This window comes from Dothidotthia symphoricarpi, assembly GCF_010015815.1.
Source record: "Dothidotthia symphoricarpi CBS 119687 unplaced genomic scaffold P153scaffold_7, whole genome shotgun sequence".
Taxonomy (NCBI): Eukaryota; Fungi; Ascomycota; class Dothideomycetes; order Pleosporales; family Dothidotthiaceae; genus Dothidotthia; species Dothidotthia symphoricarpi.
The window spans coordinates 1,422,695-1,443,377 of record NW_022985014.1 but is presented as its reverse complement, the minus strand read 5'-3'; the positions used below and the strand labels follow the sequence as shown (position 1 = coordinate 1,443,377).

At 53.9% G+C, this 20,683-nt stretch overlaps 10 protein-coding genes across 10 annotated transcripts; 5 read left to right on the top strand and 5 right to left on the bottom strand.

The window, feature by feature from the left end:
* Positions 1 to 425: 425 nt before the first annotated feature.
* P153DRAFT_430422 (uncharacterized protein) lies at positions 426 to 1,914 on the top strand. The gene is made up of 5 exons (XM_033672837.1): positions 426 to 601; positions 649 to 874; positions 925 to 1,089; positions 1,139 to 1,516; positions 1,588 to 1,914. The coding sequence occupies exons 1-5, from the start codon at positions 516 to 518 to the stop codon at positions 1,681 to 1,683; spliced, it is 951 nt and encodes a 316-aa protein (XP_033525592.1). The 5' UTR covers positions 426 to 515; the 3' UTR covers positions 1,684 to 1,914.
* Positions 1,915 to 2,063: 149 nt separating this feature from the next.
* Positions 2,064 to 4,474, top strand: P153DRAFT_337571 (DNA repair protein-like protein Rad7; the record flags this gene model as incomplete). Its single annotated transcript, XM_033665749.1, has 4 exons — positions 2,064 to 2,297; positions 2,352 to 2,418; positions 2,589 to 3,333; positions 3,390 to 4,474. Coding segments are annotated over exons 1-4 (1,899 nt in total). The 5' UTR covers positions 2,064 to 2,295.
* Positions 4,475 to 4,544: 70 nt separating this feature from the next.
* On the bottom strand, positions 4,545 to 6,705 carry P153DRAFT_313661 (P-loop containing nucleoside triphosphate hydrolase protein). Its single transcript, XM_033664890.1, has 3 exons — positions 6,429 to 6,705; positions 5,409 to 6,363; positions 4,545 to 5,350 (listed from the first exon to the last, which is right to left on the bottom strand). The coding sequence occupies exons 1-3, from the start codon at positions 6,648 to 6,650 to the stop codon at positions 4,602 to 4,604; spliced, it is 1,926 nt and encodes a 641-aa protein (XP_033525590.1). The 5' UTR covers positions 6,651 to 6,705; the 3' UTR covers positions 4,545 to 4,601.
* Positions 6,706 to 6,897: 192 nt separating this feature from the next.
* Positions 6,898 to 8,108, top strand: P153DRAFT_337566 (ER to Golgi transport protein-like protein Yif1; the record flags this gene model as incomplete). The annotated part of the gene is made up of 3 exons (XM_033665748.1): positions 6,898 to 6,943; positions 6,998 to 7,245; positions 7,324 to 8,108. The coding sequence occupies 3 exons, from the start codon at positions 6,898 to 6,900 to the stop codon at positions 8,038 to 8,040; spliced, it is 1,011 nt and encodes a 336-aa protein (XP_033525589.1). The 3' UTR covers positions 8,041 to 8,108.
* A 699-nt stretch (positions 8,109 to 8,807) lies between these two features.
* Positions 8,808 to 10,915, bottom strand: P153DRAFT_384421 (uncharacterized protein; the record flags this gene model as incomplete). The annotated part of the gene is made up of 2 exons (XM_033670338.1): positions 8,808 to 10,390; positions 10,459 to 10,915. 2 exons carry the CDS (start codon positions 10,913 to 10,915, stop codon positions 8,808 to 8,810), a joined length of 2,040 nt encoding a protein of 679 aa, XP_033525588.1.
* Positions 10,916 to 14,413: 3,498 nt separating this feature from the next.
* P153DRAFT_287636 (uncharacterized protein) lies at positions 14,414 to 15,441 on the bottom strand (the record flags this gene model as incomplete). Its single annotated transcript, XM_033663553.1, has 2 exons — positions 14,414 to 15,228; positions 15,294 to 15,441. The coding sequence occupies 2 exons, from the start codon at positions 15,439 to 15,441 to the stop codon at positions 14,414 to 14,416; spliced, it is 963 nt and encodes a 320-aa protein (XP_033525587.1).
* Positions 15,406 to 16,348, bottom strand: P153DRAFT_365792 (uncharacterized protein). Its single transcript, XM_033667893.1, has 2 exons — positions 15,544 to 16,348; positions 15,406 to 15,491 (listed from the first exon to the last, which is right to left on the bottom strand). The coding sequence occupies exon 1, from the start codon at positions 16,094 to 16,096 to the stop codon at positions 15,755 to 15,757; it is 342 nt and encodes a 113-aa protein (XP_033525586.1). The 5' UTR covers positions 16,097 to 16,348; the 3' UTR covers positions 15,406 to 15,491; positions 15,544 to 15,754.
* A 265-nt stretch (positions 16,349 to 16,613) lies between these two features.
* Positions 16,614 to 17,774, top strand: P153DRAFT_355953 (uncharacterized protein; the record flags this gene model as incomplete). Its single annotated transcript, XM_033666609.1, has 1 exon — positions 16,614 to 17,774. One exon carries the CDS (start codon positions 16,614 to 16,616, stop codon positions 17,772 to 17,774), a length of 1,161 nt encoding a protein of 386 aa, XP_033525585.1.
* A 113-nt stretch (positions 17,775 to 17,887) lies between these two features.
* Positions 17,888 to 18,382, bottom strand: P153DRAFT_212774 (uncharacterized protein). Its single transcript, XM_033662575.1, has one exon. The coding sequence runs from the start codon at positions 18,316 to 18,318 to the stop codon at positions 18,001 to 18,003; it is 318 nt and encodes a 105-aa protein (XP_033525584.1). The 5' UTR covers positions 18,319 to 18,382; the 3' UTR covers positions 17,888 to 18,000.
* Positions 18,383 to 18,765: 383 nt separating this feature from the next.
* On the top strand, positions 18,766 to 20,104 carry P153DRAFT_313650 (SAICAR synthase-like protein). The gene is made up of 2 exons (XM_033664889.1): positions 18,766 to 19,091; positions 19,139 to 20,104. Exons 1-2 carry the CDS (start codon positions 18,804 to 18,806, stop codon positions 19,973 to 19,975), a joined length of 1,125 nt encoding a protein of 374 aa, XP_033525583.1. The 5' UTR covers positions 18,766 to 18,803; the 3' UTR covers positions 19,976 to 20,104.
* Positions 20,105 to 20,683: the final 579 nt, after the last annotated feature.

Below are 20,683 nucleotides of genomic sequence, written 5' to 3'. Positions count from 1 at the left end.
TAAATCACGGTTGAGTGTCGAGAGACCAGCTCTTGCATGAACATGGAGAGTTCGGCCAATCTCAATGTGTGCTCTCTTGTCAAAGTCGATTCTTGAACCCATGCTTGACGACTGATAAGTAACGCACTACGGTCTGGCTTAAAGGCGGTACGACTGACCGATTGCATGTTGCATATATCATTGTTGTGGTAGACTTGACTTATCATGTCACATCTGCGCGACGCACACCTGATGGTCTGCCTCTCGCTTTCACGAAGCGTGCCGTATATAAACTACACTGAAGAGCCACGAGATTCCGGATCAATGCTCTAGAAGGTCTATCCCGTGACGTATTCGCCAGCTCTCATCTGTTGTCTAGGAGCTTCGTTCCTGCCTTCACCTGTACTTTGACCCACATCAAGCGGCAACAAACACACTCTCACCGCCTTCGATTCATCACTATCTACATATCGTTACCCAAAACAATCACTCACCTTGACACCACATTCCACACCCCAAACACGCCAAATATCACAATGGGAGCCCGCGACAGGAACAAGAACTTCGGCGCGTATGACCAGAACGACATCGACAGGCTTAGGGGCGTTCCGCTACCCGAAAAGTATGTGAAGACTCGCAGGCTCTACTACCGTCTAACAACCCTTTCAGGATCAAATGTGGCCGCTGCAACAAGAACTTCAACCACGCCAACTTCTCCACCAAGCAGCTTACCGATGCCCGCTTCCAAATCAGGAACCAGGGCCGAATCGTGAAGAACCCAAACTGCCAGCGATGCACCGGCAAGCAAGTCGTCGAGATCGAGTGCATCATGTGCCACAAGACGCAGGGCTTGGAGGCTTTTGCCAGGGTTCAGCGCAAGAACCCCAGCGACGCGGTGTGTAGAAACTCTACTACGGTTTCATACTCGTCACTAATACAATACAGAAATGCTACAAATGCATGGATGAGCAAGTGGCTCTAGCCGCTGTTGACGACGACACGTACGAGGATCCGAAGAAAGCCTTCATAACACCTGACCACTCGCGCGGCCGTATTCCTGAGTACTGGACGTCCTCTTCGGCCTCAACAGACGACTCCTTCTCTACAGCTGTGGGTCTTTCATCACCCCCAATACATCCCTATACGCTGACTCAAGTAGGGTGACAATGACAGCGAAACGACTTACAACGACAGTATTCGTGACGATCTTGACGGCGGCGGTATCTCCTTGTCAAACCACTTCCGCCACACTTTGTCTGTGTCTGGTTCTGTCCCCGAGACCCTGATCGAGACCGAGTACGCGCTCCCCGCTGCTGATCATAGCTGGAGTGAGGTCTGCACCAAGTCATGGCACACCAAGTCTGTCACTGCCACCAGCTCCGGCTTCAACCCAAACAAGTACGGCAACCCCAACGCCAGTGCTACAGCTTCCTCTAGCAGATCCGTACACTCCTTCGCCTCGAGCGTGGCCGAACGATCTGATTCGTCTGAGAGGATTGAGACTCGCGCCAGTGGTTTTGCAAAGGTCAGGGCTTTTGTAAGTCATGATAGTGTCCTGGAGACATCCGGACTGAGCGGTGATGTGAGTTGAAACTGACAATGGTACAGAAACCCTCGGCTCCACTGAAAGACGACACGTCGTCGGAGTCAGAGGAGGAAGAGGTTGACGACGGCAGTGATGATGACGACGACACTGTGATCTAGGGTTTTCGGGTGTGCATACTGGGTTTGCTTTTCTCTGGCCGTATTGGGGTCGTCCACAGTCATAACATTCGTGGAGGGGCGCCTACAGGCATCCTGGGACTTCCATTCTTTAGCAAGAACGAGGATATTAGTCTCTATGGAGCTAACTGGATTTAATATCAAAAGCGTATTTTGATGAATTTGAGGCAGTATGCGGGATTTCGAATAGGTCAGATAAAATCCGACTTTGATAGTTTCTGCATTCATGGCAATATCAAATTCGTTGTGTACCTCTTCAGTGTGATTCCAAGTCCAAATCATCAGCGTCCACGATGGGTGAGAGCATTTGGAATACGCCAGGTGAAAGTATGTGTCGCTCTGACAGTGAAGCCTTCACCATGTTTGCCACTTCACTTTGTGAGAGTGAAGTAAAGGAGGCGACCAGGCCCGATCGAGCTATAATTGCCACCACGTGAGTGCGCGACTAGCGGGCGTCCTGCGACGCGCCTCCCTTGCTCGACTTTTGGACCCCCGCTGACCTTTATCTCAACTCTCCACACGAAGTACCATTCGTACACTCTACACTCTTTTGTACTTGCCATCGCTGCAACAGACAGACTAAATATAGGCAAAATGTGAGTTGAAGGATACCTGACATTATAGATGCAGCGCTGATGGGTGGCAAATAGGGCTGGACGGCGACCGAGAGGAAGTGGTATTCGTGGACCGCATTCTGCGCTGACGGATTTTTTGGCGGTGAGTTGATTTCGCTTTTCACATCTATAATTGAGGGTTGCAAGTGCTGGGATGAAGAGCTGTTTGGCTATATTCAAGATTTCGAATTGCAATCGCTTGAAATCACACGTCACATCCTTAATATGGAGGCTGCGAATTTGAGAGAGCGTATAAACTGATTTCTTCATCAGGCCAACAATATCTCCGCTCAGGAGATTCGTGATTCGTACCTTCAGCGCGTACAGCGAGCTGAGGCAGATGCTGCGCCTGCAGACAACGGCGAAGGTCCTTCAAATACCGCCGGCAATGACGACAACGAGGATGATGAAGATGCGCCAGCCGAGTCGTCTACAATGGCGGCGGAACGCTCTCGAAAGCGCAAGCGCAACCAGGACGAAGCTATTGCGAAGATAAAGAAGGGCAAGGAAGCGAAGAAGAAGGCTTCGGCGAAAAAGAAGAAGAAGGGCTCCGACGATGATTCGGACTTTGGTGACGTGCTGGATATGTACAGCAAGGCGAAGAAGTTGCCTGGCCAGCTGGAGAATTGCGAGGTCTGCGACAAGCGATTCACGGTCACGCCGTACAGCAAGGCTGGTCCTGACGGTGGGCTGTTATGTACACCTTGCGGCAAGGAGATGCTGAAGGATGCTAAGGCGCAAGACAAGACGAAGAAACCTGCTGTTCGCAAGGGTCGCAGGAAGATTGAGAGTAATCGCCTGGACGGATTGAACCCGCGTGGGACAAAGACTCTACAACAGCTGTGTATTGAGAAGCTGGCGAAGCATTCGGAGGATATTGACGAGCTGGGCGAGATGCCCGAGAGCATCATGAACCGGATCAGTGAGATCTTCTCGAAGAAGAGGGCCATGAACTCGACTACCATGAAGCTGTTTCTCCAGCCAGATATGGAGCGAGTGGCTGTACATGAGGCGGCTTGTGAGTGCAGTATTACTCGACAGTCACGAAAATCTCGACACTGACATGAAGAATAGATCTCGAGACAGAAGACTACAACCAAATCTTTGCCATCTGCCCCAACATCAAAACCCTCTCTCTGCGCAACTGCTGCCAGTTCAAAGACGAAAACATCGACTACATGATCGAAAAGGCAAAATCCATAGTAGACATCCAGCTCCTAGGTGCCAATCTCGTGGCAAACGAGAAATGGATCGAGCTCTTCATCGCGCGCGGCCCAGCCCTCAAAGCCCTGCGCGTAGAATGGCTAGACGCCGCCTTTGACGACCAAGCCGTCGAAGCACTCACAACCTTCTGCCCGAACCTCGAGCGCCTAAAGATGGAGCGCTGCAAACGCCTCGGCCCGGATTCCATCGACGCCATCGCCCGCCTGACAAACCTGCGCCACCTCACACTACGCTTCTACACCGAGATCCCATCCGCCAAACTGATCCACATGATCGCCTCCGTGGGCCCCAAGCTCCGCACACTGTGTCTAGAGCACTTCCTCGACACCGCATCGGAGCCTACAGATGAAGTCCTCGATGTCATTCACGACACGTGCCTCTCGCTCAGCAAGTTCCGCTTCACGGAGAACCACGAGTGCACGGATGCCGGCTTCGTTAATCTGTTTACAAACTGGCACTGCCCCCCCTTGCGCTACATAGACGTGAATTCTACCCGCGACATGGACAACACCGCCCCCGAAGGGCCCCTCGATTCCCCCATCGGCCTCGCCTCCGCCGGCTTCAAGGCCCTAATGGCGCATTCAGGCGCGCACCTCGAGTTCCTCGACATTTCGTCGTGTCGGCACATCGCTCACGAAGCTTTCACGAGCGTCTTCGACGGCGTGAATGTGTTCCCGCGCCTCGAGGAGATCAATCTGTCGTTTAATCCTGTGGTTGATACGCAGGTTGTGGCTGGTGTGTTTCGGAGTTGTCCTGCTATTCGCAAGGTGGTTACGTTTGGGTGCTTTGGGGTTGAGGATGTGGTTGTGCCGGGGGGGATAGTGCTGATTGGGGCGCCGAAGGCGCAGGATGTTATTGAGCAGTTTGGGGATGTGGGGGTGGATATCCAGAGGGGGGGAGGGGGAGGGGGGAGGGTGGTGCCTGTTATGGGGTGAGTTGGGGATGTTTCTATGCGAAAGGGTAATTATCATGAGGGTAGAACACGCGGTTATGAACACAGCGAAGCACTTCATCAATCCATGATACATAAAATTACAACATAAACATACAACCCCCAAAAAACTAACTCATAAGCAACCTCGTAACAGCCCCAACATTCAACGTCCTCAAATCACTATAATGCTGTCCCGTCCCCAAAAAAACCACCGGAATCCCCGTAGCATGCACCATACTAACCAGCGTCCCCACCATATCGCCCACAGTATCACACTTGGAAACGACAAACCCATCCAGCCCCCTCCCCGGGCCAAAACTCGCGTTGAAGTTTCTAGCCTGCGCAACGCTATCAGTCCCCACCAGCGCCTCACCAACCATGAGAATCTTATCCGGATTCGCCATATTGCCGAATTTCTCTAGATTGGACATTAGTCTCGCGTCATTATGGCGGCGGCCCGCCGTGTCGATAAGCACAACGTTGAACCCATGCTTCTGCGCATGCACGACGGCGTCGGCAGCGATATTCGCGGCATCTTTCCCGTACCCTTTTTCGAATAGATCGACGCGCGACCCAGGCTGGCGGGCTGTCAGCTCCTGCAGATTCCGCACGTGGACGCGCAGTTGCTCGACGGCGCCTGAGCGGAAGGTGTCTGCTGCTGCGATGAGGACGCGGTTATTGTTTTGGAGGAGGAAGAAAGCGATTTTCGAGAGGTTTGTTGATTTGCCGACGCCGTTTACGCCGACTATGGATAGGACGTATGGGCGAGAGGAGGAGTTTTTCAGGGAGATTTCGCGGAGGAGGTCGAGGGAGGTTGTTGGGGTGAGGATTTTTGTGAGGGCTTTTTCCATGGAGGATTTGAGTATGGTTTCGATTGCTAAGTGAGGGGGTTAGTTGGGGAGTATTGGTAGGGGGATGAAGGGGGGGTAGTTTACCAGTAAAACTCGGCGTTTTGATGCCGATTAGATCGCGTTCTACGCTGTCGCAGAGGCGGACGGCGGCTTCGAGGGCGACGTTTTTGCGGAGGAGGTGCTCTTCCATTCCCTTGAGGGGTTTGGCGAGGGCTTCTTTTGTGAGTGTTTTGCCGCCGACGACGTTTCGGAAGAGGCCTCCTATCGCGCCTAGACTTGATCCGACGAGTCCGCCTGTTGGTGTGGATGTTTCTTTTTCTTTCTTCGCGTTCTGTGCGGCGATGATGGCGTCCATCTCGTCGTCTAGATCTCGGAGCACGAACTCGCCCTTGTTCGTCTTGCGGCCCCACGTCTCCTGCTTTACCTCCTCCAGCGCTTCTGGTTCGTAGTTTTCGTCGCGGACATCCGCTTGTGAGTAGTCGAGAACTGTGCCGTCGTCCTCCTCGGCGCCAAACTCGCCCCAGACTCTGTTTCTCTTCACTGCCCCCTTGCCCTTCCGCTTGGTGGAGGCTTCGTCTCCTGAAGACACTGGTGCTGAACTTAAGGTCGCCTTCTTCTTATCCCGCCTCGACATCTTGCCTCCTGCAGGCCTGGCCTTCCCTGTGAGCAGCTGGCTCCGTGTCGCCGGCGTTGTGGGTCTCGATGTGTCTGGTGTGGGAACGGGTGTGGAGTCTGCACTCGTGTCGTATAGTGGGCGCTGTGGTGGTTTCTGGAAGGCGGGTACTGGCGCACTTTCCTCAGCACTATCATTATCGGTGCTCGACTCGGGTGTGGTGAGCTTGATGCTGGGCGCATTGGAGTCGCTCTGGCCCTCCATGTCGTGCATCTGCCTGTCGAAGTAGGAACCGAACTTGTCGCAGTTGACGACGCTGCTGTGCTCCGTCTTGAGCTGGTCACCATACAGGCCGACAAACAGTGCGCGCACATTGTCGAGCAGCTTGTCTATCCATGTGAGGTGGACGAGGCTCTGGTAGACTGCCTGTGGGGTGGTCAGCCATGCGACATATCCAGAAAATAATACATGAAGAGAATTGGACCACACACCACAAATATAAGCCCCAGATCCTTCGCAGCAGTCCACTTCAACGTATACCCCTCCTTCCTGTACGTGGGCTTGGAGCCGCTGTCCTCTGCCTGTGGCTGTATGCGCTCCTCGATGAAGACATCGCGAATCAGGCTGTTGATGACATTTGCGCCGACGGGGGCATACGTGCGCGACCACAGGACGACGCCCGACGTGGTCAGAATCTCAAACGTGTCTAGCATGGCGGGTGCGCAGCAAAAGTGTGGGGGAAAGACGTCGTGGTTGCGGGTTGGGCGGGCGAGGGACAATGACGACGGTCCAAGCGCTCGCTCTCTTGCCAGATTGTTCCGAGTCGGAGTCGGGAGTGTCGTGTGGTGTAGGCGCCAGAAATTCGGCTTCACGACATCGCTTTTCCTTCTAGACACGCCCCTTTTTATACGACACGTCTCTCGCTGGAATTAAACAATTGAATCGACGACACGCGCCGCAATGCAGCGCCCCGCGTACAACAACCCGCCCGCGCACTCTCCACCACGTACGCACTCCTTCAAGCTCCACGAATGTTGCTATACTGACTGACTCCCTGCAGTCCACCACCCCATCCCACAACACGTCTCGACAGTCCCGCAGCTGCGCTCGCCCCCTCCACCCCAACCGCCCTCGCAACCCCAATCCGGCTATGGCTACGGCCAGCAAGGCGGCGGCATGCCCCAGCAAGGCGACGGCTACGGCATGCACCCAGCCTTCGGGGGCTTCATGAGCGACCCGACAGCGCAGCTAGGTTTCCAGATGGGCAAGAGCGCCGTCGACGCGGGGCAGCAGTACATGGAGCAGAACGTGCGTCTCCCCCCCCCTCCCAGTATATCAACGAATGAATGGGTGACAAGGGGGACATAACTAACAAAAACACACCAGCTGGGTCGCTACGTCTCCGTCGGCGCGCTGAAACACTACTTCAACGTGACAAACTCATACGTCCTCGCCAAACTACGCATCATCCTCTTCCCCTGGTGGCACCGCCCCTGGTCGCGCGCTCCACGCCATCCCGACCCCTCCGTCGCTGCATCCTCGTCCCTCTACCTCCCGCCCCGCGAGGACATCAACAGCCCGGACATGTACATCCCCACCATGGCGCTGGTAACCTACATCCTGCTCTCGACGCTGCTCGCCGGTCTACGCGGAGCCTTCCACCCCGAGCTGCTAGGCTACACAGCCACCATCGCAGGCCTCGTCGTACTCCTCGAAATCCTCACAATCCGCACAGGCACCTTCCTGCTCGCCATCTCCTCGTCATCACAACTCCTCGATCTAGTCGCGTACTCGGGGTACAAGTTCGTCCACGTCATCATCTCCCTGCTTCTATCACACCTGACGGCTTGGATGGGCGTAGGCGGCGCCTGGCTGCCCTGGCTCATCTTCCTGTACTGTTTCAGCGCGAATGCGTTTTTCCTGCTGAGGAGTCTGAGGTATGTTCTGCTTCCTGATCAGAGCGCGCAGGGTATGGGTGTGGGCGGGAATGCGGCGGCGGGGTATACGGTTGCGAGGAGTCAGAGGAATAGGAGGACGCAGTTTTTGTTCGTGTATAGCTATGTTGTGCAGTTTGGGTTTATGATGTGGTTGAGTAGGGTTTAGGGGGGGGGTGTGGATGGGAAGGGAAGGGATGGTTGGTGTGGTGCCGGTTCATCTCGAGGACAAAAGGTAGCTGTGTGGATGTGATGGAGTAAGGGCGCATGATGTGGGGTGGGAATAGCAATGGAATGGGAGTTCTCTGAGCATATCATAGCACATCAGATACTTAGGCATTGTACAATATATCCAAAAACGAGTTTTCAAAAGCGAGGCATCACATCACCACGCCATACAAGCTAGTAGTAGTAGTAGAACATGAAGCGCACTTCTCGATTCCTATCCAAACATATCCAATATCAATCCAAGTCCAACATCACACCACGCATCGCCGTAGCGAGATAACGTTCATGAACATACAATCCAATTCGATCCAATCCAATTCAATCCAAGCCGAGCTGAGCGCCAGATCAAGATTCAGAACAAAGGAAAACACGCCAGACACAGAAAGAGAGATGATTGAACTTGATTGGATTTGAATTTCATTGAATTGACTAGTCCGACAAAACAGATAAGTATGTAGAGAGAATATACAGCATAGCATAGCATAGCATAGTCGGATAACGGATCAAGAATCGGGGATATCGAGGAAGAGGAAGAGGAAGAGAGATACTGGTATATAAGGGAAAGTTCTCGACAAGCAATGGAGCTTTTCTTCCATTCCATTCCATGCTTTCTTTCTTTGTAAGTATGTGTGTGTGTGTATTTTAACCCTTTTGCGGGCTTTTCTTTGCACTTCCTCATCATCATCACATGTTATGTTCGCAACGTATTCAAAGAATGCCCTTCCACATGCCCGGGCCCTCCCTCCGCAGCGCCATCGCAACCTCCGTAGCACAGCACGTCCGCTTCTTGCCAAAGTCCTTTTGCACCGGCACGCGAGAGTACTCGGGGACCGTGTGCTTGGGGGACTGCAGGCCCTTTGCGTCGTCGTCGGGGACCAGCCAGTGCGAGGACACGTCCCAAGGCTGGGCGACCGACCGATCGGCGAGGATGGTCTGTTGGCCGCGGAGGTCAAAGGCGGAGCGCGTGCTGTGGAGTAGGTGGCGGACGTTTTGCTGGAGGTCGACGGATGACCTGCCGCGCTTGCGGCTCGCGACTGAGGTGCTGCACATGGGGCTGTCGACTTTGCTGGGCGTTGTGTTTACGTCTTCAATGTGGAAGCTCTCCATGTCGGGTGAGGACATTGGCTCGCTTGACGAATCACCCGATTCGCTCGATGATTGTAACCGCCGTCCGAAGTTCCGGCATGTCGCCAGTCGGGCCAATTTGACCTGACTTTGGTTTGGCGCCCAGCCAGTCGACGAGACGGAGGAAATCGACGATGCGCGTGATGATCGTGAGTTGTCCGAGATCATTGACTCGGGAGATGAGGAGAAGGAGGAGGAGGCCAGGGAAGGTCGTCGGCCCGAGAAGTGATAGGCTTCCAGACCGTTTCTGATGCTTGGGTTGTACTGGTCGACACAGCTGCGCGCCAAAGACGAGCACTGTGCTTGTTGCATTGCTGCCGTCATCGATGAACGTTGCGATCCAAAAGCCATCGCACTCGCTGCAGGAGTGTTGCTGGCGTAGGACTGCGGTGTCAACGCGGGCGTTGGCAATGGGCCCAGGCGGGCTAGAGATGGTGTGGGTGGGAGGAGATCGGGCTTGGGCTCCAGGAAGCGGGGAACCTGGTAGCAAGAGGGTGTCGGTGTGGTCTCCTTGGAGCCATACAGATCCGACATTGAGGATCGGGAGGAGGAGAATTGGCTGAGCTGCGGTCTGACCTCGCGACGAACAGGAGTGACTGGCGCAACAGGAGCCAGGTGGACAATATCCAGCTCGGGTGTCAAGCTAGGAATAACGTCCTTCCATGTGTTGGGTAGGCAAGCTCCCGGTGACGACGGTGGGTTCTTGGGTGTGTGTCGCAGCATGACATCCTGCCACTTCTCCCAAACCGAGTCGACAATGTGGAGCTTCCAGTTGACAGCTTCCAGAAAAGCCATCTCGTTTGTGTTGATCTCACAAACCTTCAAGCCGGAGATCTTGCTCCATGCTCGGGCCGAGTAGTTGCGGTCCTGCAGATACTTCGACGCAAGGATGAGCGCGGCGAGGAACATGCGACGACCACACTGCAGAGCGCGAAGAGATGTATCTTCAGGTTGAGCCATTGTGAAATCGTGCTTTGGCAGATGAGCCTTGATGAGAATCAGGTAGTACAGGGCAACCTGCAGAGTGGAGTAGCTAGTGCGCGACCGGCGAAGAGTCTCCTGGATGAAGGTGCGGAGAGGAAGCACTCCACGGCCAGAAGCATTCTCACATACACTCTTTGGTTCGGAGAGTTGCCAGATGACCTCAACCATTTGGGTGGCAGAGTCTTGGAAGGTCAGCGGGTGTGTGGAGAGATGGAGATCCAGAGGATCCAGGGATGGTATGTGTACTAACCGACGAGGCAGTCGACGAAGTTGACCTTGCGGTCGCCTTGTCGAACCAGCTGAGGTGGTGGTCGTGAATTGACGGTCGTCGACGATCGTCGAGGGTTTTGTCGCTGCTCCACTGGCGCCACAAACTCGGTCCGCAGGGATGGCAATCTCTCCTGAGCAGTCTCGCGGCATGCCGAGGACTGGTACTGGGGGAAAGTGCAAACCCGGTTGATGGACTGGTATGGGGCCAAGCTGGAAGGGTTGACGGGAAGCGTAGGAGCTTGCCATGCCCTCAGGCTCTGCTCTTCTGACTCCCATTTGGAGGGGCATGATGTGGAGCTAGTGCTGGACGCTTGTGATGCGTCATCTGAGAAGATGGAAGAGGTAGAAGAGGAAGCGGAGGAAGAAAGAGCAGAGGCATAAGGGTAACTGGCGGGCGAAATACCGAAAGAGGTAGGACGCAAGTAGTCGAAGGTCATGATGAAGGAAAGGAGACTATAAAGAGATAAGACGATAAGGAGTGAGCAGAGAGGGGGATGATGCTTTGTCGTTACGTCTCGGAGTGCTGACCGTTAGGTAGACCACGAGGGGTGGCGCGAAGCGTGACCGTGGGGTGACCGATGAGTAAACCGATGGACAGACTGCACGTTATGCGTACAGTTGCCAAGTCGTTGAATGTGTTTGCGGATGCGCGCCAGAGATGACTTCAGTCACCGTCAGCTGCAGAATCACCGAAACAAGACCTGAGGGGAGACCGTCCGCAGTGGAGTCGGAGAACACAGCTCGTGGGATAGCGGGGCTATCGCAGAAGCTGGATGCGACAGAAAGCTGCGGTGATCTAGCAGGCGAAACCTCCAATGGCGAAGATCTTGTTTCCGGAAGTAGTGGTGATTGCTGAGCGACTGGTGACTGAAGTAGTAGTGTAGGCTGTAAGGTACATGTTGGCCGGGCAGATGTGACGTGAAAGAGTTCGAGTGCGGTGAGTACCGTTGGAAGGTATTACCGAGCCGGAACGCTTCGAGAGTCGCGGTGATGGATTAAATCGGGCGTTTGATTACTATTGGTCGTTGGTATGGTGTTCGACGGCAGGTGACGTGTAAGGAAGTGGCGGTCGGCGACGGAGCAGTCGGTGAGAGGGGAGCGCGCTTGGTATGGCAGCTACGCAGGCGGGACAGAGAGCGCTTTAAACAGGCAGCCTCGTCGTCAGGTACGGGACTGGAGGGGGGCGATGAGTCGTTGGGTAGGCGGCAGTGCGGCGGCGACGGGTGTCGTGCTGGGCTGCAACCTGGGCAGAGACGGAATGGGCTAGGTGGAAGGTGGTCGACAAGGATGTGCGATGGACGTAGTAGACAACTGGTAAACCGTCGTCCTAGATCAGGCCCCAGGGCTCGCTCGTCTGCGTGGTGAAGTCCATTGCTGCTGTCTTGAAGATGGAGGGCCGGGCTGGGCAGACTGGCGATTAATAGCACGTAGGCAGCCCCGGCCCTGCAACGCCCCCAGCACTAGCTCCAAGACCAGTCATCGCCCGCCGTCGCGCGCACGGCCTCTTGCCACACCAACGGACTCATCATTTTCGATGGCGATTCCAGTTTCGACGGGCACGAAGAGCCGTGTGGGTCCGTCGCCGTGCTAGCCAGTGCCGTGATTCGCCTCCGCTGCTCGTTGTCGTCGTGGTCGTGGTCGTGGTCGTCGTGGCCACCGAGCATCCGCTGCCCGCTCGAGCGCTGCTGGAGTGAGACCCCTCCCCTCGTCACGCACGCATTACGCATAGCCCGCCAGCTCGCACCTTGCGACAAGCACCGCCGCCTGTGCCTGGCGCAGCGCGTTACAGACGCCCGTTACCACGCTTTGCTACGCACGCCCAGGGTTCCGCCTGTTCTAGTCGCGCTCTCGACGGCGGCAGCACACGGCGTCCCCTATTCCTCAGCGCGCTCAGCAATCCAGTGCGTGCCAGCCTGTCCTGTTGCGCCTCTGTTGTTTGTTGCCAACCCCTCTTGCGTGCCTCGCCAAGACGCTGCAGCTGCTTGATATCTCGCTCGCCCCATTGGCTCGTCCCAGCCACGCCAGCTGAGAAGAGCCATTTTACGCGTCCATGGTCCTCTTGCGGTGAGATTAGGGGCAAACCCCCTCCATCATGGCTGCGACCGCCAGCCGTGACTCTGCGACACACTTCATTTGATCGCCCGCCTGTCGCGTTGCACTCTGCTTGTTGCCTCATACTATCGAGTGCAACGCAGCACAAACACGGGGCTGGCAGAGAACTGCCGCCTTCCTCGCGCAGCCAGCCTGGGCGAGACGTGTGCACATGTCCAACTCCTCAAGGCGAGCCATGTGTGAGCAGCAAACATTGCCCCTAATGCCGATCGCTGGGCTCTGGCAATTTCGCCGCGACGTCCAGCGCTTGATCGTTCGCTGAAGATCCTTCCCCATGCAACCAAGTGCAGAGTTTGCCGTCCGTCTGCTTCCAGAAGGTTTGGGGCTGCCAGCTGACGACTCACCACCGAGGACAACCCTCCACCATCGGAAGCCATCTTGTTCTGGAGATCGAGGGCTTGGCTTGGTCATCGCTACCATCCATACCATACCACACCACCACCACGGCAACTTCACTCAACCCTCGGTACAGCCGATCATCACAGTCGCAGGCAGACGAGACATCCCTCGGAGAAGCTCTAGTCTCATCAAACGAAATGACGATTCTGCGTTGCCAACGTGACTAGGCTGACGCGAAGTCTGGTGACCTCGTGACCGCGCTTGTGCCGTATCCGTATCCCGGCGCGCAACTAGGGTCAACGAACCAGAGTCTCAGCCTAATGGTAGGGTCTGAGACGTGATAAAGTGCTATTATATGACTCACTGCTGCCTGGACTACTCCCAGAATATCCACACGAGGTTGGACAGACAACCAGTCGGCGATAACGTATCCATAGCGACAACGCGACCACGTCCCAAGCAAGGCAGAAGACCGTCAGCATGTGCGTCGCAGAGTGGGAACGATGACGAACTGAACACAGTGTGATATTGCGCCTGATGTGGTTGTTGACGCTTTAAGACGGTAGAGTGGAGTCTACCATCGACGTGGATATGCAGAAAGGTGAGAGTTTCAGGCCGCACGAGAATATCTCCAATGGCGCGCAACCGAAGCAAGTTGCTCAACAAGAACGGTACAGTTCTACCAGTAGTTGGTTATCCTGGTTCTCCAAATCTTCCACTGAACGCCACATTCATTTATTCTCTGTACCACGTATTAGTCTTGCAAGTCACACACACTATCACATTATTCGCTCGCCGGACAAGGACCAAGTTTGAATTCGTTTCTTGTCTTTGATTTTTCAGGCCTCGCGCCCTACCCTGTCTGCAGTTCTTTCTTCTTTACACGTCATCACCATAGTCTGTTTCCCCTTCTTTCTCTTCTCCTCTCAACTCCTCTTGTACATTCGCTGAGCCGAGATGGCATAGTCAGCATGAAGTGATCTCACTATCATCCACTTCCGCGCGGACAATAAAGTTGGTAGTAAGAAGGTAAGCTGCGGATCGGTTGCTCATACCAAGGCATCAGATCGGACGATCTGCGTTTCGCTGGGGTGCGTCGCATAGCCAAACTCTTTCCTCGTTTGAGTTGTGAGATAGATGCATGAGCCATCATGACGATGAAATGGAATGCAGTGCAGTACAGAGAAGTGATAAAGAGCAAAAGCAACACGGATAAGTATGTGCGGGTGTGTTTACGTTACATCTTCTTGTGCTCAGCTACTCCTCTTGTGCTGTACTAGAATAATTCCTCTCTTTCACTCACTTTAGCCGCCCTGCTAGCAAGACTACTTGTATACATCCAGGGTGTTGTGTGGAAACACATTAGACATGTAGAGACAGACCTAGGTACTGGATGTTCAAAGAGTGAGTGTCTGGAAAGCATGTATAGCTATAAAACACTTGTTATGAACTCTTCGTACCTGCTAACACACGAACGACTATACTCAATGAAACGCCCCAGGCATAGCAAGATTCTCGTCCCCGCGAACCGGCTCTTCCACCGACGGATGACCAGCAGGTAGCTGGTCCAGCCCAACCTCCGCATCGCTCACAGCAACCGCAAACGGACACCCCGCAGCCTGCGCCCGCGCCAACGCCGACGCATCAATCGTCTCATCAGGCAACGTCTGCTCGTCAGGCACAGCCTGAACCCCAGCCTCCGCCTGCGCACCCTCAACCACATCCGCCGGCCGCACCCCCTTCCCCAGCACCTCCCTCTCGACGTCTCCCTCCGGCGCAATCTGGCGAAACATATCCATCGGATCAAACCACGTCCGCACATCCCGCAACTGCAGCTTCTCGTTCACGCTCGCCACCGTCACGCCCTGGATATCTATCGTCCCCCCGTGCGCCTTCGCCCGCACCTTCTCCCCCTTATTGTTAATCCCCACGTAGTCCCCCGCCATAACGCCCCAGTGCCGCCACCGGAACGCTACGACCGGCGGCCCAGAGTACACTTCCAGCACTTCCCACGCGAAGGCGGGCATCATGCGCTTGAACGTCTTATGCGACGAGGCGAAGTCGGAGTGCTCAGGCGAGTAGTACTCGTTCGCCGCGATGATGGCGTTGTAGGTCCCGAGCTTCAGCATGTGCGATGCGGGTTCCGGCTCCGAGGCGTTGATGGCGAAACTGTATGCCTGAGGGTCGATGGTGCGCCAGTCTGGGAGGTGCGGCTTGAAGGAGGCTTCTATTTCCCAGTTTTTGACGAGGTTCTCGACGAGTTGGGGGAGGGAGAGGGGGGCGTGGGTTTTTTCCTTTGCTGCGGTGAGGGGTTAGTGGGTGGGTGGGTTTGTCGATGGGAGAGTGAGAAAGGAGGGAACGCACTTTCTTCAAAGACTTTGCGCGTCTTGGTGTAGTCTGGTGCTCTGCCATATCTCCATTTTACGCCCTCGTCTTTGAGCACGGCGTTGGGGTCTGTGACGTAGTCTGGTAGTTCGGGGGCGGGCGGCTGTTGAGCGTTTTCGGTGGACATTGTTGCTTTGGGTAGCGTTGCTGTGTTGGAGATTGAGAATGGTGGTTGTGGTAAGTTGACCCCTCATCACATACCTGATTGCTGAATTTATACGCAGTCAAGAGACACGTCGGTACATGCGTATCTGCAATCGATCAACGCTAAACTGTGCGCTTAGCTATCAACAATGAAGCCGCGGACCAAGTTGTCAACAGTGAAGCCGCGGACCAAGTCGTCAGTCAACCAACGCAGACCGTGAAAGCCGATGAGGTGTTCTACTCACTACCAAGACTTCAATATCACTTATCACCAAACTTGCAAAAAAACCGACTCGTCAAGATCCGTTCCTCGCCAACATTATAAATACACCCCAACACTCCAACACTCTTACACATGCTATTCCGCACTGTAAAACTCCCGCCCTTCGAAAGGTCACCTCCTTGCGCCTATTTGCTCCCCTCCCTTGTGGAGCTGCTGCATGTACTTTGAGGGTGCGTCGCCTAGAACGTGAAAGCAGGACGGTGATTGGAGGGTTTAGTGCTCGCGTAGTGGACTGCTGGGTACACGGGATGTGGGGATGCGGGTGAACGGGCGGGTCGTGTGTAGAGGGACGAGTAGGGACATAATTACTGTGTTCGTGTTGGTCTGGTGGGTGGGTCTTGGGGGGTGTTTGCATGAGAGGGTGGCTTTTTGGGGTTGCGCTGGATAAGGTGTGTGGGATCTTACATGTGGGGAAAGCATTGGAATGCTTTTGTGATTTGTTCTATTTTACCCGTAGAGCCTGTGCCTCGGTTTTGATGCGTCTAAGACGAGAGATTTGTCAACTGAGACTCGGACTTGCTCGCGCGTCGGGAAAAAAGTCGGAAGTAAGATGTGTGACCGAACAACCAACATGACCACGATACTACATTTAGATAATTTGCAAAAAGGGCAGCATTTGCAGAATAGGCTATCTAAGTCTTTGTACTCTTCGTGTTTCCACGAAATACCCCACCGTTATGCTATTTCTTGCTTTCATCGCGACGCGAGAGGTTACTGCACTTGAGGCGTCCCAGCGGGGTGAGATCGATCAATCCAATGAGGAAGCCGAAGGATGAAGGAGTTTCTCAGCTGTCAGCTGACATTCACGTAACCTTGCCAAAAACACTGTCGCGTCGAATTAGGCCAGGTTCCATCTCCAGCGTAATACCAGCATGGCTACCGCTAATCTCCATACACTTGATAGCGACATACTCTTCGGGCTTTTGGCTACCTCGACGGATCTCGTCTCCCTGCGATGCTTGATACTTAGCCACCGCGCCCTTTACCACGCCTTCAACGACTCCCGTCGCCTAATCCTGAGGACGGTTTTCAAGACACAGAACAATGTACACCCCTTACGTAGGCTGAACGAGCGCGACATCACGGCGGCTGAAAAATACATAAATCGCCTTACGTCAATCAACGCAATCGACCGCGTCGCTCTGCGTGAGGCTCTCTGGCCTGCGCTCGAGCGCACCATACCAGCCAAAACACCCTCGAAATGGGCCACGACGCTGCTGGCTTGCTACAACAAGGCAGAGCTCAGAGATGATGCCCTCTCATTCGCAAAGCGCACCATGGGCCTTATTCTAGCCTCGCCTCAACCTCTCCACACAGAACATCGCATCTTCGCGAGAGCTGTCATCCGGACATATATGGCGGCAAAAATGCCCGACGAAGCCATAGAACTGGAGGAGACGATTCTACGTCATCTCGCTCCACGTTCGCCTGACCACAGTATCTGGGCAAAGCAACTCCTCGTCACCTACCAAGATACCGGACATGCTGAGAAGATCCTACCCCTGCAGTTGGCTAGCTGGGAGCTCTACAGACAATCGGTGGGCTCTGGCAGTGAAGTAGCCTTGGACTGGGCACGCTCAATCACGCGAGGCTACCAGCTCAAAGGCGAACATGAAAAGGCCATTGAATTCCACCAGACGGTGTGGAATTGTCTCGATCCCACAACGCAGCAGTACGTTGCCTGGTCACGGCAACTAATCCACTGGCTGCAAAAATCAAACCAGCATGGCGAAGCCCTCGTAGTCACAGAGCAAGTCTGGCACCATCTGCAGCCCAACGCACGTGGTTACAGGCCGTGGGCAGCGCAGCTCGCTGACCAATATGAAGCAGCCGGTCGCCCTGAGATGGCGGTTGCTGTGAGTGAAGCTGTCTGGGCGGAAGTCCTTGCGTGTTTGACGCGCTTTCCTAACGACGCTTCCTGGAAGTATCAGGCTCGGGGGGCGGGGCTTAAGCTCGCTAGAGCGTATCGGCTGAATCAACGTGGGGATGAGGCTACGGCGCTGGAAGCAAAGTGCAGGGAGATTAGCATTTAGAAGGCTCGCGCTTATGTTGGTTGGCCTAGAAGACTTGTTGTTGTATGGAGTTCTTCGTCTCTGGATGTGGTTATATCTTAGTAGGTATACGTTTGCATCATGGAGAGAATATGTCCCAAAGAGACATGTCAGCACAACTCGATCGTCGTGCAAGAAGGCAACTTGAGACTCAGGACATCCTCGGACACCCACCGCAAACGGAATATGGGCCGACTGCGTCAAAGCTCTACGCGTCGTCCCAATGTGCTTTGTCAGTTTGCGTGCGAGGGGAGGACACGATGATCACTGAGCGCTGAGGCAAGACATAACCATCGCATAAGACTAAGGCTTTGTTAGCCATGCGAGTCTGGGTCGAGGGGGATTGCGCTGATGTGTAAACCAGCCAGGATAGGTGTATAGTAATCACCTGAGGTGATGGTTCGGGTGGATCGAATGTATAAGATTCCCTGAACGCAGAGCTTTCAATACTGTTTGTGAACAACATTTGATTTATCCACTGAGGAAGCGAAGCTTGCCTGCAGTTGCTCTGGGTAGAAAATGGCATCCTCACTGTGATTTGCTTGCTGCATCGATTTCCGGAATACAATGCAATCCACAGACTGACCGATATATATGTCAACTGCCGAACATGGTCTGCCGATATAATGCGTGAATGGATCAGAAATCAGTTGCTTCACATCGCACCCTGATTTGAAGTGTTGAAGTGAATGGGCTTGCCAGTCGATGAGGTTCAAGGTGGGATGTTGCATCTGCACTATGGCATACTAAACTTTAGCTGCATATAATCACATACATGGCATGTAACCAAAGTAACTAACTCTCTCCCTGATCACTGACTACCATATCCATAGCATCTTGTGATTGACTTCTTGCTGACATGTGTTAGAGCGGGATCTAGCACTAGCGCCCGCGGAGGCTGACGTCATGTTTTACACAGGGAATTGTTTTGACTCAGCGTTGTAAATAGAGTTCTCGTTTCCATCAACAATCACACCCCGTAACCGTCAATAGTCAACCTTTTCGCTCAAAATGGGTCGCCGACAGCGCCTGATCAGCAACTCCATTCTGCGTGCGATCTTCAGGGCTAAACCGATAGAGAACGATGCAGAGGCGCGTCCTGGATTCTTCGCGCGTGTCCTGGCCTTCTTTACCTTCTTTCAGCTCGCGCTTACCAGATACCGCGCTTCGCTCTTCAAGAAATTGAGGAACGAACAATGGCAGATCGAAGAGGAGGAGTATACGGAAAGTTTTCGCAGCTCGAGCCAGGGTAAACGGACGGATTTGATCGCAGCTGGGGATCTGGGTTATTCCGGCTCTGTATGTCATTCCACTCGCTGCAGGAAGACAATACTGATAGATTGCAGACCTTCTTTACGACACCAAACTCAAAGTACCTGGTCAAATCCCTGCCTCGACACTTCGAGCAGTCATTCTTCCGCCAACGTCTTCTTGAGCCTTACGTTGAACACATGGAGTTCAACAAAGATTCTCTCCTCGTGCGCATCACCGACCTTCTCTATTCTCCTACAGCCACAATCGGATCTGCTCTTGGTTTCGCGCCTAGTCACCACATTGTCATGGAGAACATTCTTTACGGAAAGACAAGTTGTAGTAAACACCAACAAGACCAATGGGAAACCTACGACCTCAAACCAAACGACTACTTCTATCCTGAACGCGATGTCGCAGGCGGCGCACTGGCCCCCCAGAGCGTAAAGGACCGCCTTATCGACGAGTTTCCTGACAAAATTCGAGTGACGATCGATCAGAAAGAAGAGCTCGTCGCACAGTTGTCCAGGGACTCGAAAATTTTGCGAAACAACAATGCCGTAGACTACTCGCTATTCCTCGTGCGCTACCCAGCTGACATCAACGGTGTTCCTCCACCACCCGGACGCGGCTCGTCATGGCGCACAGGTATAACGTCTCGTGATGGAAGGTGGATCTACCGAGCGATCGTCCTAGACTTCTTTTGGGCAAAAGATGCATTCCAAGCGCAAACTCTGACCGGCCTGGTAAAGCTGTTCAACGCGCTGAAGTGGGGCAAAAACCACGGACCTATGAGCATCACAACGACGAGCGAAGAGTACAGACAGAGATTTCTCGGTATGATCGACAACATGGTCGAAGTACCCGATAGCGCTGGGCGGCCGGCCGGGGAGATCAGAAGTCCCACACCAAGGACTGTCGAAGAGGTCTAGGAGTCGTGCAAGGATGCTAAGTCGGGACGAGGTTGGGCTGTGCTAGCATTTCAGCGATGGAGTTTGGATTTGTTCCCGTTACATAGATGATACCCTATTAATTGCAACACAACCAAATTTATGTCAGCGAAGACCATTTATGACCGACTGTCAAATGTACTCGCCTTTAAGTCATGAAGAGAATCCTAATCGTCATAGCAGGAACAATTCAATGCATCATGTGTACTAATGGGGTGGTGGGTGAAATCTGATCCCACGCCGACAATACAATCAGACGAATATCTTGCTCCAAACACTAATTAACAGCCTATTCAACTCCAGCGATGCTAATACAATTCAGCCGAGCAGAGAGAGTAACAAACGTACAGTCCACTCGCTATGCTTCTTCGTATACTAGTGATGAACTAGGCCCGGCGGTGAGCCCAACCTCCCCTTGGATGTTTCGTCATCGTACATGATCCTTTTGCTTTTAGGTGCCTTTTCGAGTAGAGCGGACGATCATGCCAACACACATCTAAGCTATTTGTCTAATCCCTCATGGGAGGTGATGGGGTTACGCAAGTGGCCACGAGGTCAAATTGGATATTGTCTGAACAGCCCTCGTGTCATTGCGGTTCGTGTTGACATGTTCCTTGGAGTGTCGAGTGAGAGAGAAGACAGTTATGGTACTAGATATGTCTGTACTATGAGGTGAGGGATCAAGTTGCT